Source organism: Calliopsis andreniformis, chromosome 9, assembly GCF_051401765.1.
Source record: "Calliopsis andreniformis isolate RMS-2024a chromosome 9, iyCalAndr_principal, whole genome shotgun sequence".
Lineage (NCBI taxonomy): Eukaryota > Metazoa > Arthropoda > Insecta > Hymenoptera > Andrenidae > Calliopsis > Calliopsis andreniformis.
Genome location: NC_135070.1, coordinates 14,975,777 through 14,994,893, shown reverse-complemented (window position 1 = coordinate 14,994,893; position 19,117 = coordinate 14,975,777). Strand labels below are relative to the sequence as shown.

Here is a 19,117-nt window from a genome sequence, read left to right as displayed (position 1 = left end):
TATAGAACATCTTCATTCAATGGGAGAGGTCGAACACGAAGCACTGATTCCTGAATTGTTTTTATTTTTATAACTTTTAATCCACCAATAGCGTGGCAAGATTACTTTTAATTTCAATCCATGAATACATTGTGGATTATTAGTTAAAAAAATTTTTAACTATACAACATATTACATATTAAAATTTCGGATCATAAATTCAGGAATTGAACAATGCGATTAATTACAATAAATTTATTATAATAATAATACTTGATTTTTAATGTCATTAAATGCAATTACAAAATAAATAACACGTTTTATAACCGTGTGTAAATTTAATTTTACTAAGTTTACTTGAATTAATTTTATATTTACAAGTGGTGCATTCGTAAAGTATTTCGTCTAAAAAGAGGATAAACTTTACTCGTTTAAATGTAGAAATTAATAAAGTTCTGTTTATAAAGTCAATTGGAGAGCGTATAATTCTGTAAATAGCGAAAATTTCACTATTTTACTAATATAAATTATTTACACATTATAGTAAAATAATGTATACAGCTTCCATCTGAAAGAACTTATCTGTGAGTAATTCACAGTTAAGTTTTTTCACCTGGACCTGTTATTTCTTCAGTTTCATATAAAATTTGTCGTTACATTTTGATTTTGTGACTAAGAAACAAATTTTTTTGTTCTTCGGTGTTGTATTGAATTGATAAATAACGATATATATTTGTCTAAAAAATATTTCTTATTCAACATCTGTAATATATTTCTGGTGTTAACTACGAATAAGTACTTTCACGATCGAGTATCACGTTCGTCAAAATAAAAAAACCCTAGCTTCGCAAAAAAGTCCGATGCACTGTCATTTAGGCACGAAAATATTTATTGCTTGTAAAAATTAAAATAAGCAAAATCACAGCAAAAATATCTTCACAATTATAATGACGGAATATATTACCGATTAAAGATAAAAAATATTTCTGTCTTCCTGCTTTCTCAATTCAATACTGTACAATCTTAACTTCAATCTTCCATTATAACTAAATAGATATCATATATATATTATTTCTACATAATGTTTACTTAAACGAAGTCTATTATAGTCACCGAGCAACTAAAACTTGCACTTAAACGTGCATTCTATTTTGTCAATTAACGCTAACGAAAATCATTCCTAGTTTTCACGCGTATTATGTAAAAGTTCTCTACTATCATCTTCTTAAATAAAATGCTGTTTTAAGTAAAAGTGCAACAGGTGAATTCTCAAAAGGCTCGTGTCGTGTACCTTGAATCCTACAAGTATTCAAGTTCTTATCACTTATTGGAGTTCCTATATCTTTTTTCGTTTCTACGCTAAAATAATCTCGTCATTAAGTACCACAGGGTTCGACTTTCAGATGAATACTGTATAAAAGAACAGAAACAGACGATAATAGTACCTACATACGTAACTTTTGGCATGATTATACCGAATACTGTCTGTCCGCTTCAGAAAACGTCTTCGCTGCTCGCGAAGACCTTCCCGTGGCGCTGTTTAATGCAAATCTTTTTACAAGCTAAACTTATTATTATTAGTTCACATTAGTACCGGTGAACTACGAATAGAATGTCAACACTGATGTGTGGTTGCCACGTATCAGAAGTGTCGGTGGCATGTCCCTTGTCAGAGCCTCTAGCCATGCCATGTAGAGCGGGGCTGACACTGCACCCTTTCGTGGCATTGGTAACGACCTGTGAAATTGAATGATTAATTATTTGAAAGGAGTGAGATGTGAGTCGTTATTTATGTGAATATTGAAAATACGTACATTACAACTAGTGTGGACTGACTGGAATTCTCCAGTAATAATTCTCGAAGTCTGAGCTGTCTGTAGGTTTTATCTTTTAGAGACTGAAGTTCAAGATCTGTCACGTAACACTCTGTAATTGATATTGTAAATATATTACAGACGATCCAAAGATGATTGAAAAAGATCATCGTTATCGATTAAATTACGTTTTTTACCTGTATCAGATGGATCGTTTTTCCGAAAATCAGATATGAGTTTATCAAAGAAATCCTGTGTCTCTTGTTTTGGTTGGATGCTAATATCGTCCACCATTTTTAGACTTGTGTATCTTATCCTGAATTTTGCCATGATTTCAGCCATCCTGATAGTCAGAAAAGCATCGATAAGTCATGGAAGAAGAATTCTTTAAGTTATAAAATCTTAGTAGTCCGATAAGCCTACTCTCATTCATAATTAAGTGGAATATCTTTTTGCTATTAATCTAATTGTAGTTACAGCCTTTTATTATGATTCCATACTTACTCTTTTTCTTGAGCTACAATGTCCTGTTTATGGTTGGCCAATGCAAAAATTCTCATTTTGCAATGCTCCCAATTCGAGCGCGTGCTAATAATATATGGCAAAAGAATCGTCAGACCTGTCGAACAATAATTTCTGCCACTTAAAAATAAGCCTATATTCTTATACGTAAGTCTCTTTTTATATTGAACTGCAAACGATTGAAAAGTTATTCATTTTGGGCGATAACATTTTCAATCGTCTGCATTCATAAAAATATTTCATGAATTACCTCCATCATCGTACAACCACCACACATCTATCACTCCATTTTTATGTTTTCTTTGGAAAATTGCCAGATGTTCGGGTACAGTTGCCATTGCATGTCGCTTCTCCCTACATAATTTACATAGCGTAAAATTTATAGTGCTTACACATAATCGAAGCTTTAATTTGTCAATTCTGTTATTGACAATATCTGTGCTATCATCATTGAATTATGAGAAACACACTTAACATTACTCACATTAATTTATCAATCGCGTGTTTCCTTTTATGTTTGAGATGTTCTCGTGCACTTCCATGAGTTGGGGAATCTCTAATCATATGTGGTCCATCGGTGGGTACAAATTGCGTTCCTGAAGTATACGTCACAATAATTAGCTTGAATTACTATCATTCTTATACATATGTAAGTAATAAAGTAATTTAATTTACCCATGGTTGGCACACTTTGAACTCTTGGAATCTGACTGGACATAGACAAGTTGCTGTCAACATGCATCAAAGTGTTCCCTGTTAAATCGTAACTACTTTGCGCCAGAATACCATGTTCTTCGTCACCATTTGTAGTTACAACTTCAGAACAATCCAATCCTTCTGCAATCCTCAGCATGGCCACTGCCAATTTTTGGTCAAACGCATTGCTGCAAGCAGTGCGATGTATTTAATTTAAGAACCATATCAATGCTTGCAGAAATATCAACTCGGTGTAATCTTTTTTTTAATACTGGATGAAACGTATTAAACTATTTATATTTTTTGAAATATTAGAATTTGGAATATAATAGGCCACGAAAGTATTTGAATATTCTGTTTTTTAAGCTATCATTGATAATAATTCACATTATTTTCGTATCAAACTGTGCATACAAAGGAGAAAAACACCTTAAAGGTCAGACCTAGAAGTTAAAGTGATTGAAGAGCCATAAAATAGTGGCAGGAACGACGTTGTATAAACGTTCATGATGTCGTTGCTTTTTCACGCGGCTCGTAGGGTAGGTGTTGATTCTGCGAAAAAGACTGCGAGAAGGACACCGTCTTGTAGAACCCTCGAGGCTTACGTAAGGGGGTGGCAATAAATTCTAGCATATCGATTTTTACTCAAACAGATGGACAAGGATAGGCTCATCATTTATACGATACCCTTCTGCGAAGCAGTATCTGTTTGTTACTGGTATTATTTGTATAGTATGTATACGTCTTTGCCACAATTTTTACACACACAGTGACAATAATTAAGTTTCACTAACTTTATCAGTCATTAAATTAAAATATTCATACATTTTCGTGGCACTATTGGTCTAAGCAAAAAGAAAATAAGTTTATATAAAATACCAAATAAAATTTCTTATTCATGCTTTAACTTTGAAAATGTTTTTGCTTAAGACTTACAGTCAATTCTATTTTATCTAGTCTAAAAATGATAATAATAATAATTTGTATCATCTTACTGTAAGACGTTGAAATATTCCTGAAGATCCTTGTGGTTGCAAGTCGCCCAGTGAGTTTTGTAACCCATTAACACAACATTTGGAGCCAGCTTCCCGACACCTGCTGCTTGCATTAAAGCTGATGCGCCCCGTTCGAAACTTAAGTCTTCTACTACGTGGTAGAATGACTTTATACGTTGCTGATGTAGCCATGCGTAGCCATTTCGTAATCGCACTGATCGTAAACGATACGATAGCCTTGTCTGAAAGGGTGTTAAAAGGTACAAAAATATAATGAAATTACACTTAAGAACAATTAAAAATTTGTTGACTGTAATACATACCGGACACACTTCCGCGCAAATTAGCAGCGAATGATTTTTGGTGATAAGATTTGCCAGATGTAGTAACGCTGGCCTAGCGCCAGGCGATCCAGTCAGTGCCAAAATTTGAGGAGCGTAATTTTTCACATGCTCATCGATAGAATTCAGTCTAGAAAATTTCACTTAATTAAGTGTTTGCTTCATTAGAAAATGTACAATGTAAAGAATGAATGATATAATTTTTTTAATAATGTAATAAATTTCTTGAATTTTCACCAAGTTCTTACCGGTACACAATAGTCAGCGCTGTTTTGTATGTCTGTGCTTGTGTACTACTGCCCCAATTCACGTCTGGTTTCCGATAAACCACTATCAAATACAGAGCAAAGATGATGACGAAAGTGACCAGCGATGTTACCCAATCAATCATGAACATTATAGACACGCAAGTGATAAAACCAAACAGTGACAGCCAGGTGTTGTAAAACTGTACAGAAATGATAAAATATCAATTATAAATTTCTTCATTTATTATCTATTTTAAAGTTAATTCTTTCACTATTTTGTTACTCACTCTAAACGTAGGACGCCATCCCAGCGGTCGTACCAATGCAGCGTGGAAGGTGCAGAAATTAATTAACGCATACGACGCTAGGTAGAAGTTCGATATTAGAGGCGCAACTGCGTTCAGATTTGCTGAAATGCATCAATTTAGTAAATAAATGCATTGAATTATTACATAACTCGAAACAAGTTAAAATTTCAAGAAATATTTAGCATCTCATCGGTACCTATTAGAAGGAATAGGCCAGCGACCACGAACGTGAGGATATAGCCGCGATAAGGCTCTCCATGCTTTCCATATCCTTTACTAAAGTAAATCAAGCCAGGATAGATTCTGTCCTGCCCTAGTGCCTGTATTAATCGTGGCACTGACAGCAAATTTGTCAAAGCTGTCGAGAGGGTAGCGGCAAAACAACCAGCGTAAATAAATGGACCCCATACTGACATAAGTTGCATCACCTATAAGTGAATATGATAATACTCAAGTGCACTCGTTACACGAGACTTTTGATACACGAAATTCCTTCAGTCAATTACTCAGCGACGTAATTACTTAAAAAATACTATTTTCATTATTTTATAAATGACCCAAGTGTACATCTTTTCTACGTCACGAAAATTAGTTAATTACTTAATGGCGTACCGAGTAGCTGTTGTGCAATCCGTACGTGCAATTTACGTGTGGAATGCAGCTTATGATAGTGTCGTTCGCACCAACGAGGCCACTGGCGTCTCTTAAAGCTGCGCCACCAGCAAACAGTACAAAAGTGACGTAACTCAGCATCGACAGTAGCAATGCCAGAAGCGTGCCGATCGGTATGCTGCTCGCTGGATCCTTCAGGTCCCCAGAAATGTTCGCACCCGCTTGAATTCCAGTCACTGATGGAAAGAAGATGGCGAACACGGAGAAGAACGTTTGGTTGCTGTTCTCAGAGAAACGGTAGTCTGGACCCATGTTCTTTAGGAATACCTCAGCTATGAATTTGAGAAGAGTGACATCGATATTGAAACATTAAAAACTTTCTTCTGGTCAAGGAAAAATTATTCTTTTCACGTGAAAGAATTAAGTGTAACTTACAAGAGAATCCAATAAAACCCATCGCCTTCTGACTCGTATTCCAGGGTCCTATAATAGTGCCAATCAGAAAGTCAAAAATGGCTGCTATAATGATGGCTATGAGGAAATTTTGTGCCTGAAAAAATTCATTGTAAGTTATTCATTTAGAAGAGAGTTGAATTTTTTTAGAATACGTCTGCAAAAAATTGTATACTGAAACCAGTACCTTCGATTCCCACTCCATTCCAATCGCACAAATCATGATCATGACGATCAGTGCGATTAATCCCACGATCCGAACGTCATTTACCCCATTATCGATGATTTTCAAGTTATACTCTCGGAGTAGATCGTTGAGAGAGTCGCAGAAACCAATGGTATTCATGGAAGCTGAGACTGCATTAGCGAATGCGAAAACAATTCCTACAGAGGCTCCGAATTCTGCTCCCAGGGTTCGTGATATGATAAAGTATATACCACCTATAAAATATTGTAACTTATACATCATTGAACTTAACAATAGAATTAATTCAAATAAAGAATTCTATCTTCAAAAAATTTGACCAGAGACTCGAAATAAGCTTCTAAAATATACTTTCATAAATGGAGGCTAGCCTCGAGTGCTTGCTTTTACAATTATTATACTAGCGTTCCTTTCGAGTTACAATCATCCCGGTAGCAAACAAAATTTCCTCTTTTTCTCCTAGCGTTCGCGAAAATATCGCTGAAAGAGTTTGCAACCGGAGTTTGGTGCGTAAGCTCGCAGAGGTAACACTCGCTTTCTTGTAAAAACAATTCTCGATGTGTGTGCCTATGTCGAGCAATGACGACAGAGTACACGACCTGCCACTCCTTCGAAAAAAAAAAAGAGAAGAACGAGAAAATGGGGGCCCCGTAACACACCTCCCTTTACTTCCCCATTAGTACTAATTGCGCTGAGACTAAGCGTCGTGATGACGCAGACCGCTGCCGATATTCCAATAATGATGACGCTCTGCAATATGCCTGCCTGTGCAACTACCCACGACAGTCGTAGGAAGAGCATCACACCCCATATATTGAGGAGGCATGGTATCAGGACACCTTGGATCCATCCTAGTTTAATTCCTGTGTGATTTTGCTGTGCTGTCGCTACTTGGCCAACCTCTATGTTGGGGTCCTGCAATTTCATCATTATCATTAGCAGAATGTCCGTCATATTGGTTCGTATATGTATCCTTAAACCTATCCCAGTCCAGATGGAGCAGGAATTATTATAAGCAGTAGATATATTAAAGGTTTTTGGTTTATAGTCTATTTTTTAAATTCGAGATTAAGTTTAAATTCTAAACAGATTGTCTCTTTATAAGCTTGAGAAAAACTGTACTAAAAAAGTCGAAATATCCTTGATCCTAAAACTTCAATACAGTTGTAATACGTATAATTCATCTCTCAGAAAATGGAAATGTCGCAATCTTCATTAAAATTTCAGGTTAATAACCTTATGGAAATATTTCTCCCTGGATTATTAATTTTTTGTAGTAATCTCGGGTTTAGAAGGTGATACTTTTTCTAATTTTCCTCGCTGGTATTTACTGCTGTGCAAACTTTAATACACTCCCTCCCTCATGGCTCTCGTTATGAGTTCGATCGTCCTTGCCTAGGAGAGAGCTTCTTCGAGTTTCATTTGTCTCTGCCAAGTTACGAACTTCGTTAGCTGATTATCCTGCTTGTCTCTACATACGTCCTCTTTTTTTTTCTTTTTTAATACTCTGAGTTCCCGCAAGGTTGGAACAAGACGTCTAATAAAATATAGTAGATTTCCAAGAAAGATCATTTTTCTTTAATTAAAGTGTCGCTTGTAACTGTACAGGAAACATGAGAGACTATATTATTTTTCACAGTACTCTCTTCTTCACCCTCGTTCTTATTATCTTTGTTCTTTCATGTTAGCTCCTTCATTACTTTCCAATCGAAATATTATTTCGCGTTCCATTCCTATTGCGTTGAAAATACATTTCAAAACAGTGCCCAAGGCAGTCCTTTAACTCGATAACATCACTCGAATAATCAAACGTTCGGTTAAAAGGTGTTCAGATAATGAAACGTTCCAACAAATGATGTTTGGACAATCGATTATGTAAGTAAATAAAGGGCTGCATACCTTTGAATGATCAAAAAGAGGGTTGACAAATTGGCGTCTCCAAACTGAATTTATTTTAATGGAGTTACGTCTATATTATCGGTCCTTCATGTTTTCTTTCAATTTTTTCGACAAAATTTCATCGTGATTCGATCTATCGTGATTATTACACAAGTTTGCACCTATTGTTCTAAAACACCCTATACCAGCATACTGATATGATTATTGATACGAACGCCACGTAACGATCGACAATTACGTCAAACCAAGTTAGTTACGGTAACTCGTTGACCTTGAAATGATCTATCTCCTTTTTTAGTTCTGGAATACTTTGATACTTATTCACTAGTTGAAATTAAAAATTGAAATAAGGAATATGTTCTGTGTACTTCGACATGTAACATGACAAAGTCAGTAAACGTTCAAAAAAGAGATAAAAGAATATATTTTCCAAAAAAGGAGATAAATATGTCAAAATTAGGGAGAAGTATATTTAATAGACAGGATAAGATATATTGGAGAAGAAACCTAAAGAAAAGTTTTTCCCAAATCAGGACCACTTTGATTAATCTGGAGCAAGGAAACTTCACTCAACAACGAACTGCGCATATTCGCAGTACTCTACTTAATTTTATCACATTTGCATATTCAATCTATCGGTCGTGCTGATATCTCAATCAGTGCATTTGCAAAGTGAAGCAGCGACACATGCTACACTCGAGGCGTACAGTGTCTGGACGTTAAGATTTATATTTTTCTGATGATATGGAAATACCAATATAAGCTTGCTGTTTTATACCCTCAGTAATATTCTACTCAAAGTTTCAATATAATCCACTATGTCTATTCTCTAATACATATGTTATGATATGCATTTGACAATGAGTAACAGAAGATTGAGAATTTTTCATGGAAGAATCTGACAGTACTTTTTGATTATCTTTTGATTTCCGACGCGCACAATGGCACAGAATTCTGCGACGCACTTCATCTTCTTATTGAACCATTTTGTGCATGAAAAATTATTTTTGAACTGTAAACATGGGCCACGACAATTGCGCAATGCTTTTCAATGCAGTCATTGACGTATTACTACGAGGGCGGTGCGACAAGTGTCCACAGGGTGTGGCAATCTTACCTTTATAAGATTTCCTTCGTGCAGGGTGCTCAGCGATGGCCTCTTAACGCGGCGGCTCAATCTACAAACAGAGACGTTCTTGTGACTTGGCGTGACAGTATTGGTGAAGAAATAGAGTTAATTAAATTAGGATAAACTGATGAATGAAATTGGAGAGACTAATATCATGATCATAATCGTGCATGGGAGTACGGGAGTCCCTTAACATATTGAGTTATTGGCCAATAGGAATTGGCTAACATTTTTGGAAAATTTCTACTGCTGATTACAGGCGAACCTTTTTCTGTGACACACACTGAAGATCTTAATCGATTAATTAGTAGTTTTTAACAACTTCCAGTCAATTTGTTCATCTGTGAAGTTGGATTTATTATTTGAAGTAGTAATAGAAAATGTATAGCTTGAGTTCGCGAGGTGTCTAATTTCTGTATGCTCTAAGTACAGTGTTCGACGTTGTTACACTGTCTGCAAACTTCTAGAGACAAATGTTACGTGAGGAGATCTATCTCGGGGGCAGAGTTGGTCGCAGCTGTCAGAAAAGTAGTAAATCGCATTATGGAGGGGATATTAAAAGAAATATCTGGATTATTGCTTCGATTCTGAAGACGAATACCAATATTTACTTTTTATATTCGTTCTATGAACACGATTCATGTAATTATTATTTATGAAAGATTTTATTTGATATATGAAACTTAAGCAAGAATAATTAAACGTGTTAATTATTAGATAGTAGTCGATTTTTTTATCCTCGTATGTTCTTCTTAACTAGCAATATCTATGTAAAATATGCAATGTTTATGCAGTTTTTATACAGCATATGCAAAATATGGAAAGTAGAATTCTGAATTCTCAGGAAGAAAAATACATTTTTTACAAAGTCTCAATTTTTTGTGCTTTTTTATGCAAAAGTATATACGTACAGATATGCACTGACCGCCTACAAAATGTTTCATGTTGATTCAAAGATATGGTATATTACCAAGTTTAATATTACAAGTGAGGTATTGCTCGTATATTTTTATTATCGTTCTTAAACTCGTGACACAAGTTCTCCTGAATTTTTCAAGTGGATCGTTCAACAGACACAAAGTATGCATCCCAAGAAGTTTCACACCCGTTTTTTTATGAAACATCTGATCTCGAAAGCTTATACTATAGTATATCATCGACGAGAGTGTACTACCGTACGTTTTAGATAAGTAGAGATCTATTTCCGTAACTCTAAGTTACGATACTTTTTTCTTGTTACCAGAGAAGTGTATCTTCACACTTGACTGTCATTTTGGCACGGTTCTTGCTATCAAGTATTTTCAAGGAAGCCGATTTTTTTAAAGCTATTTTTAAAAAAGAAGGAACCATCACTTTTTGATTCAATAAACTGTAAATGCATCGCGTGACTGATAACAATTTCATATATTTCGTTTCATCATGACATTCTTCCGCAAGATTTATGGTCAAAGACCCTCTACCTTGTGGACCCTCTATCAACCTCTAGATAAATTGCTCTTGTAGAGGTTCCCACTATCATGCCCACTTCGCTAGGATCTTTGCCAATAGGGGATGATCTCGTGCTATCAGTGATTAATTGGAATTTTATCCGCTCGATTTTTTTGACTTTCCATGCGACTAAGTTACTCTCTGGATATGGGAAGATCTGAATTGGGAAGTGGTCGCTGTCGAACTGGTCGAATGTGGGTCCCCAAATCAGATTGTGCCTCCATTATTTACTACTCTGTATTTTATTGCACTGTGTGGTCCGTGTACATTCAGATCTTCTGTCTCTGCTATGAAGAGCTTTCAATGGGGGTGGTTCCTGACATCATGCATAATATGAGATGGATTTCTCGTAATATCTTTTGAATGATGTACGCACCTGTAATGGTCCAGCCGAGGAACAACGTCCCACAGCCCACTGACGTTTAAAGTCATCGGTGATCTCTTGTTGTTCTGGTTTCCACCAATTATCTCATCATCCATAGCTTTAATTACAGTATCTACTGTGTCTTATTGAATCTGAAAGAAAAAAAAGGAAAATTCGATTAAGATTATTTTACAGAGACGCCTTTAAAATTAATTCATATGTTAGTTTAAAGAAAATAAGAGTAATTTAAAGAAAAAAATTGTATAATTTATCATCAATAGCTTTTCGCAAATTTCTAAAAATAGGGTTTCGTAAATGCATGAATCAATGCATAGGAAGTGCATATTCATCAGGTGCTAATGCGAAAGGTTTCATAAACTGTTCTAATTGCAGCAATTCACGCTTACAAGAATCTTACACGTTGCTTAGATAAAAATAGTCAATGTCGTAGGACTGATTCCAGGTTTACACCTGTATTTTTTTTTACTTTGGATATAAGTCTCCAAAAATAGTGCAATTAAAAGTTTCTGTAAAGAGTACAAAAAACATCATTATTCGTCATGTCTTAGTAACTTTACCACAATCAGTTCTACAAAAAGCCTCCTGCATCAGTCATTAATACCCAGAAAATAGGGATTAGCGCCAAATTTCACAGCTATGTTTCATAAAATCTGACAACGTTTCCTAGAAGACTAGAAAAACGATCAACGAAACTTGGTAATATACTATTACCACCATTGCAACGCTAAAAAGCTTTCCCCCTCGAACTACCTGTTAACAAAAATACAGAATAAAAGCTCGAAGGAAGTGTAATTATACCCTGCACATTTCCTGCAACCTCGAACCACGCTTTTCATGATCTTAAGCTTCGCGAAGACACAATCGAGTCGTTCGGAAACAACTGGCTCCAACACACGTCTCTAGTGTCAAGTTTCTCATTGAACGAGGTAGTAGAGTTCGTCCTTTCATTCGCATCCACGAACATTCGATATCAATTTCTCAGAAATACAGTTTACTAGCGTCAGTATTCTCTTCCAAGTTTACTATGAATGAACCGAAGTTTGGCCAGCTGTCAAGCCTTACGATTTCTGGGATCAAGACCAAGCAGTTTCAGGAGAATTCACATGCCTGTGGTCAGGCACGTTTTGCTCAACGTGAACACTGAGGAAATATAGGCTGTTTCGGTTTATAAGATGAGCTCGAACGCTCTGGATAATCGTTTCTTAACAGATTGATCAGTGTTCGATGTTTCTGTGTTTCTGTGACCTTCTATATTAATAATTCTGCTGGTCAATATTGCACCTTTTATTCCATAGATATGTCTTGAAGGATATTAGTGTGAGCCCAAAGGACTGATTCATTTTTCTAAGGGTTTTTTATTAATTTCCCAGTTTTTCAACTTCTAATACCGATAAATTTAATTACTCGTATATACATATATTTAATCTCGAAAATGTGATATTTGTTTCTGAGTAAACAGACTCAGAAAGAAAGTGAGTCACTGCAAGTTCAAAGCACCAGTCTTCGATGACCCTCACGACAGTTAACGTGCCAAAGGTGTATTTTCAGAGGTGACCTTCCAGATTTAAAGTATTAAATATTCAATGTTCAGAGAATTTAAAACATTTCCCTGTAGTGTCTTCATTTTTATTACCGAGTAGTCTTCATAAAAATAGAAGAGTAAAAGATTCTCTTACTTTCGTCTCGAGTATCGACTAGATCCTAGATTCCATTCCATACAGAAGTCAAATCGCGGTCCAGTAGATAGGGTACTTTGAATGCTGTAACTTTTATCTTGAAATACACTTTTACTGATCCTCGTGGACAGACAACCATTGACGAATCGAGCTTTTCTTCGAATATCTATTTTTCCTTCAGCGTTCGCGCGCAAGCGTCCCGATTTTTCGCCTCTGACTCGGCGGTCTTCAAAAATACGCGAAGGTTAAGAACGCGAGACTATAAACAATCGCGAGTATTTTGACCGAATACGCGATTACTCGCTTCAGTGCTTGATCACTCGATTTTTGCGCTTGTTGCGTTGCACAAGAAAAATTGAATCAATTATTGGATGTCATGCAAATGAGTGAGCATTGCACGAACTTAATGGCGAACTCATTATGACTCAGCTTCTTAACTTTCAATGCAATCATTACCTCGTTTCGAAACACTTTATGATATTATTCAAAACTTAAATTATTTTCTTTTAGAGACAGTAGGAAAGGAGATGAGCAGTTGATACTTAGGGTGTGTTAGGGCGTGGCCTGTGTCTACTGAATTTCAACTATTAAACAGTATAGTCAGTAGAAATTGAAACGTAACAATAGGATTCCATTCCAAAATTATTGGATATTTTACTAGTCGGCAAAAACATGAAATTCTAGATGATTCTCTAATCATCTGCTAATTATGTTCATGGGTATGCAAGTTGGTTCGTACTTGAAATGCAAGTACTGTAATTTGCCATGTAATTAAGCGATACACTATCTTCGGTTTCTACGTGCTGCTGTACGTTAATTAGTAACATAGTGCCATCTATTGTTCCAGAGAACAAACTGCATAGTTATTGTTTGTATTTTACGGCAGAAGAAAATTAAAATTAACTGCAATTATAAGTTATGCGTTACCTGCTTACGATCGTTATCTCTGAAGTCGGAGGATACGCGAAGAAAGTGTTTGTTTAAGAAATTTCGACTTTCATATACGTATACATTTTTTAAATAAATATTTTACTATAGAATCTGTCCAAGTTTAAGATACACATAGATTACAGTAATTTTTATGTTATGGACAAGCATGTTGCACTGTTTTCTGTTTTGCATATTTCCACTGCAATTTGCATTCTGATTGGAAGACGCACATGTTCGGTAGCCCTTGACAATGTGACCTTTTCAAAATTCTAAATGCCATGAGAATGTTCTAGCAGATGGTTTTCTGAATAATTTACTTAACATTGAACAGTTTAGAAACGTATGAAACATTAGAATTAATAAATAGTTTTGAATTTCGTGTAATTCTTGGGAATATGCAAATTTATATTCATGTTCGCGGGCATCATTGGGGCGGGTCGAGCTGCAAAACCGACAGCAAAAATGTCTTGGGGAATTTATTTGCTTTGGCGTTGGACACAGAAACGCAGTTATATATTCGGGGACGAATACGAACCAATCACGTGGGTTGCATTTCCTGAAACATTAAAATCTATTAGCGCGATTCACGAGGCTTTTAAACTATAACTGATGGGAAATCTGTTTTCACTCATTTTGATGTCACAGGTTATATAGAGTAAGAGTGATGATACGTTCTGTTTTGGTAATATAACGTTACGATATTGGCAAATTTAAATAAGCAAATATTCATGTACAGGGAGTTTCATTAATAGAGACTTTCGTACGTTTTTTTTCTTAAATGTTTTTCTTTTTCTTTTTTGTGAAATAGATTAGGAAATAAATGGTGCGTTTTTACTCAAGTCGATGCAAATTATAGATGCTATTGCGTCGATAAGTCTACCACAATTCTATTAATAATGATCAGTGGAATTTGTCTATAGATAAGTACATTAATTAAATGATTTAATGAAGCATTATAGAAACATGAAAAGAATAATTAATGTTAAATTTTCTAATCTCTTTTTGTATTATGTTTTGATGCTGTCTTTGACTGTAAGACCCTGATATAACATTATTCATTTTATCGTAGATCTTGAGTGAAATGAGCTTATCTAGTAGGGCACATCGTAATCAAACGTAATAGTAGTACCTTCTTCCTTGATTAAATCTGTTTGTTGATAGTCTTCTTGACAACAGATACGAAGCAACCATCCAGTTTTTTTTTTATCGTGATTCACAACAACATAGTAAACGATTGAGAACAGTTTAGATACTGCTCCAGATCTAATCACAATTAGATGTAAATATAAGGCAAATGTTGTAGTAGTATTATTTTTATGAATTATTTTCATGCATAATAATTAGCAAATATTATAAGAAATTCATTCGAGATTAAAAGTAATCAAATAATTGACACAGGATAATCTGTTATTGAAATTATCAATTACGAGATAAGATAACCGAGATTGCATAAACTCCCTGTTTGAAGGTCTGTATTATAAACTATACAACAAATACCACCTTCGTCCAGATTAGATCGATTACAAGAACAATGAATAAAAACAGTCTGCGATAAAAGAAAACTGCAGAGAATACTGCTGTAATTTTTTGCACCATTTTTTACACCTTTTACGTACAGTGCATTTTTCATATTACGATAGAGATAGTGGAAATTTTACAATTAATAATAGGTAATCTCTATGAAATTACTCAACGCTTGAGAGAGCAATTAGCTACTTTTACGGTTATAAAAACAAATGTACATGTTTCTTTTAAAAATAATGGAAGAATTCTGAATGACTATTATATCAATTTATTATTCATATAATTATCGATGTGATAATGAATTCGATAAAAAATTTTCATTTAAAATTAAAAAAAAAAGACTGAATTTAAATTTTCATTTAAAAAACAATTAATATTGAACAGTAAATAATGAAAAGTACAATCGTTTCAGATTATTCGAGTTTATTAAATCTCTTTCTCTACAAAATAATGTTTTATTAATTATCAAGCTGTACAATCTGCACTTACTGCACATTTATGACGAGAACGAAATTATGATTGTAATCTAGAGGTTCGTGCAATAGATAATTTCACGTAATCGTTTAATTACGCTACTCTGTCACCATGGGTATACTTGCTTGTATGTTTTTTCTGAGCGTTAGTTCAGGAACAAGTGAAAAAGAACGAAAGGAGTATCGATCGAACGAGCAACTGATACAAGCAGGATGAATCAACGTATATAGAGTGCCCTGAAAATCGTGGTCAAATCAGGGGGAAGGTGATTCCTGTGGAAATAAGATAAGCTGATGAAAATACCTTTTCTCTTAACAACTCTTTTTGGGGGGGACAAAATTGAAAATTGATTTCAATAGTTGGTACAGAATCACTAAAACTATTCCACTACTCGCATTTTAACTTCAACAAATACAAAAAATAATCAAAGGACTTTCTACTCTTATCTGTCATCGCACGATAAGGTTACATAAATAATAAGTTTCGCTAATTTGCAGGAATGTACGATCATGCACCTCTGCGCAACAGGCAAAGTGCCTTACATAAAGAAATTATCGATCATTGTGCGTTTTCTTGAATTACATCTCGGATTCACACTTTGCGACCTTGCAGCATTTTTATTATTGTTCACGGTTTTATTGTTCAATATCTTCCTTCTCAGCAGCCGACAAAGGACAAAGAAGATGGTGGCGCATAAAGTTTCACCGTTTTCTGTGCGAAATACGATGACAATGGCTAGAATCGATTCTCTAACTGTACAATAGAGACTGAGCTATGGGGGTGAATTAATTGAAAGTTATAAGTATTGGAGTATTCGAGAGCCTTTGAAAATATGCATTTAATAACAAAATATAGCACAGCGATGTTCAAGTTCGGACAGGATCAGAAACGAAAGATATCAGGAACACCTTGTACATATTAGAAACAGAATTGAGCAGCTGATAAGGTCTCGAGACTCCGTCAGAACGCAGCTTTTAGTATCTAGCGGGTCCTTCTTTATTGTCCTTTCGTTCTGACCTCGGTGACCTTGAGCGTCAGTAACTGCCTCTGTGTACTATCGTTTTTGTATAGATAACTATTTTTTGTTTTTTATTTTTTAAATAGATTCATAAAATCTCACAAAAAAGGTGATATTTTTTGGATGCAAATATACGGTAAGACAATGAATAACAAAGCTTTTCTCCTCGTATCACTCGTTCGAAGAAACAATGGTGAAAAATGTGATCGTTCTTCAGGGCGGAACTGATGGATGGTCAAATTTTAGGAAAGTATACAAATCCATAAATAAAGCTCAGAAGTTGTGTTCTCAGAAACGGAGTGTCATGAAGCAGGGCGGGATTCTACTGCGCCGATTTAGTTTTTCACGAAGGATTACATTATTCTCGGTTTTACTACTCGTTTGTTATATTTAGCTATGCAACAAGGAAAACGATAAGATAGAGGAGTTTCTAAGTCGAACTCTCATACATAATTAAAAAGAATTAGAATATAAATTCTAGATTATGAACAAACTAGTTTATATTCATTCGTACGTACTGAAATCCACGGAAACAAGTAATTGGTATCTAAAATTCATTCATAATTTTTTAAATCCAATATGTTTGTGTAAAAAATCTACTGAATAGTAAACGTGCGAAAATTACTATTATCGAATGTCACAATTCATTCATAGATAACCAAGTAGTTGATAATTATTCAAACTTACATAAAATCGCCGCTCAGTGCGCAGCGAAGCCACGCTCAAAGTCCCACCATAAACTAGCGATTCAACAAATTGAGACCGAAGACTCCCAAAAAGCAAATACCAAAAAACTGTCATTACAACTCAGAATCTTAACATGCAGTAATTCCAATCTTCCAGTACCACGAAACAGCATTTACCAAAGTCACATGCAACGACCAAAACTTCACGCAAGAACCGCGGGCACCTCTTCTACGAGTCTCTCTTCCAGGACTCAAACGCTTCAAACATCCAAGCTACTTCTTTCTCAAATTCGCATCAAACTACTTTAGACACCACACCGTGCACCAATCCCCTCTACGCGAACCATTCAACGCGCTCAAAAAATAACGAAAGAAAGGTAGAAGACTAAAGACAAAAGGGTAGAAAGGACATTCTTCATCATCCTTCACTAAAACGATACATCTCGAAGCCAGAATGTCACTCACACTGTATGCCTTTAGCTGGCAGTCGACGGTCCAAGCTCGAGTACACGATCCACTCGTGGTTCACGGATCGCACGCGATCCACTCGCGGGTCAGAACGATCTTCGTAGATCCAACGCGAGCCACTGAACACGGTGCACCACTCGGATCCTTCGGGTCGGCCGACATTAAGGAAGGAAGCATGCGTCGAGCTTCCCTTTCTCCATAAAACTCTTTCAAACACACGCGTGCACACCCACTTAAATACACACGAGTGGCGCGTGCGCCCGCGGGACCCGCGTGTCGCCTCCACGCGCGCTTTCGTTCCTGCGGCGAGCGTAAGGCGAGGGAATAACGCGCCGCGCGCCTACGCGGGTTTATTGCCGCGAGTCAAAGACCTACAGACGTAAATCGATCTATCAATTACGGGCTGGCTGTATCGACGTGGGCCTCGTCGATGCCTCTGCGAGAAGGAATCGTCGTCGCGGCGAAGGGTGAACGTTTGGGTCGAAGGAACGCGTCGAGGGTGAAGAGGGGGCTCGACTGTCCTCGAGGAGTCCCTTTGAGGGTACCTCGGACCGTTCGAGATTAGGAGAATTCACGGTGAAAAGAGAGACAGGGATTATCTATGGTTGTTGCGTTCGAGGCTTGCGAATTACGATGTTTCTGGGGTTGTTGCTGGGGGAGGATGCGAAGGAAGGGGTGGTTGAAGGTAGACTTCAAGGTAGGGCTCTTTGAGTTGTAAGTGAAAGACAGTTTTGTAGGAATGGCCTGAAGCTTCTCTGCGAGTAGAGAATTGAGGGATTTGAATCGTAACTCTTGAAGTGGAAATGGAGGTCGTAGGTCAGACTGAATAGAATTGATCTGTAGGGTTTCTGGAGTTCAGTGTGTATGGATGAGTGGAGAAAGGAGACTGAAGATGTGTTCAATCGCAAGTTCCTAATTCATTGCTACCCTTTTATTGACTTTTTTATTTAAGAAAGTTAAATATTTGGAAGAATAAGGCAGCTGTTATATATCACCTTTTTTGTAATTTATTAGTTCACTTCATTGACATTAATTTATTGAATACTACAACTCTGCTGTTATATATGTATACTGTCATTTTGAGATACACGAGATATTTGCATCTCTGACATTTTAAGTGTCATAAATTTTTTTGCAATATTAGTCTGTGGCACGTATGGATGAATAGAGGGAATGAATGAATTCTCAGTACATGGAAAATGTAATTGTCCGCGAAGAAAAATAGAATAATATTTAAGTTGCCTGCGAAGATTGTTAGCCTGTTTGG

General features: G+C 35.9%; 1 protein-coding gene across 1 annotated transcript; it reads right to left on the bottom strand.

The window, feature by feature from the left end:
• Nucleotides 1-202: 202 nt before the first annotated feature.
• Nucleotides 203-18,034, bottom strand: Nkcc (sodium potassium chloride cotransporter). The gene is made up of 19 exons (XM_076384662.1): nucleotides 17,848-18,034; nucleotides 11,066-11,205; nucleotides 9,190-9,250; nucleotides 6,833-7,088; nucleotides 6,156-6,409; nucleotides 5,951-6,065; nucleotides 5,516-5,847; nucleotides 5,100-5,331; nucleotides 4,883-5,004; nucleotides 4,596-4,795; nucleotides 4,330-4,477; nucleotides 4,007-4,248; nucleotides 2,991-3,199; nucleotides 2,800-2,911; nucleotides 2,566-2,669; nucleotides 2,298-2,412; nucleotides 1,991-2,136; nucleotides 1,794-1,905; nucleotides 203-1,716 (listed from the first exon to the last, which is right to left on the bottom strand). The coding sequence occupies exons 2-19, from the start codon at nucleotides 11,167-11,169 to the stop codon at nucleotides 1,581-1,583; spliced, it is 3,000 nt and encodes a 999-aa protein (XP_076240777.1). The 5' UTR covers nucleotides 11,170-11,205; nucleotides 17,848-18,034; the 3' UTR covers nucleotides 203-1,580.
• Nucleotides 18,035-19,117: the final 1,083 nt, after the last annotated feature.

What these genes read in the sequence shown, in the direction of transcription:
- Nkcc (XM_076384662.1), bottom strand. Translation starts at nt 11,169, where the DNA reads ATGGATGATGAGATAATTGGTGGAAACCAGAACAACAAGAGATCACCG. An exon ending in TGGCCTATTCCTTCTAATAG is followed by an intron (nt 5,005 to 5,099) that starts GTACCGATGAGA and finishes GATGCATTTCAG; the next exon opens with CAAATCTGAACGCAGTTGCG. An exon ending in TTTGCGCGGAAGTGTGTCCG is followed by an intron (nt 4,249 to 4,329) that starts GTATGTATTACA and finishes ACACCCTTTCAG; the next exon opens with ACAAGGCTATCGTATCGTTT.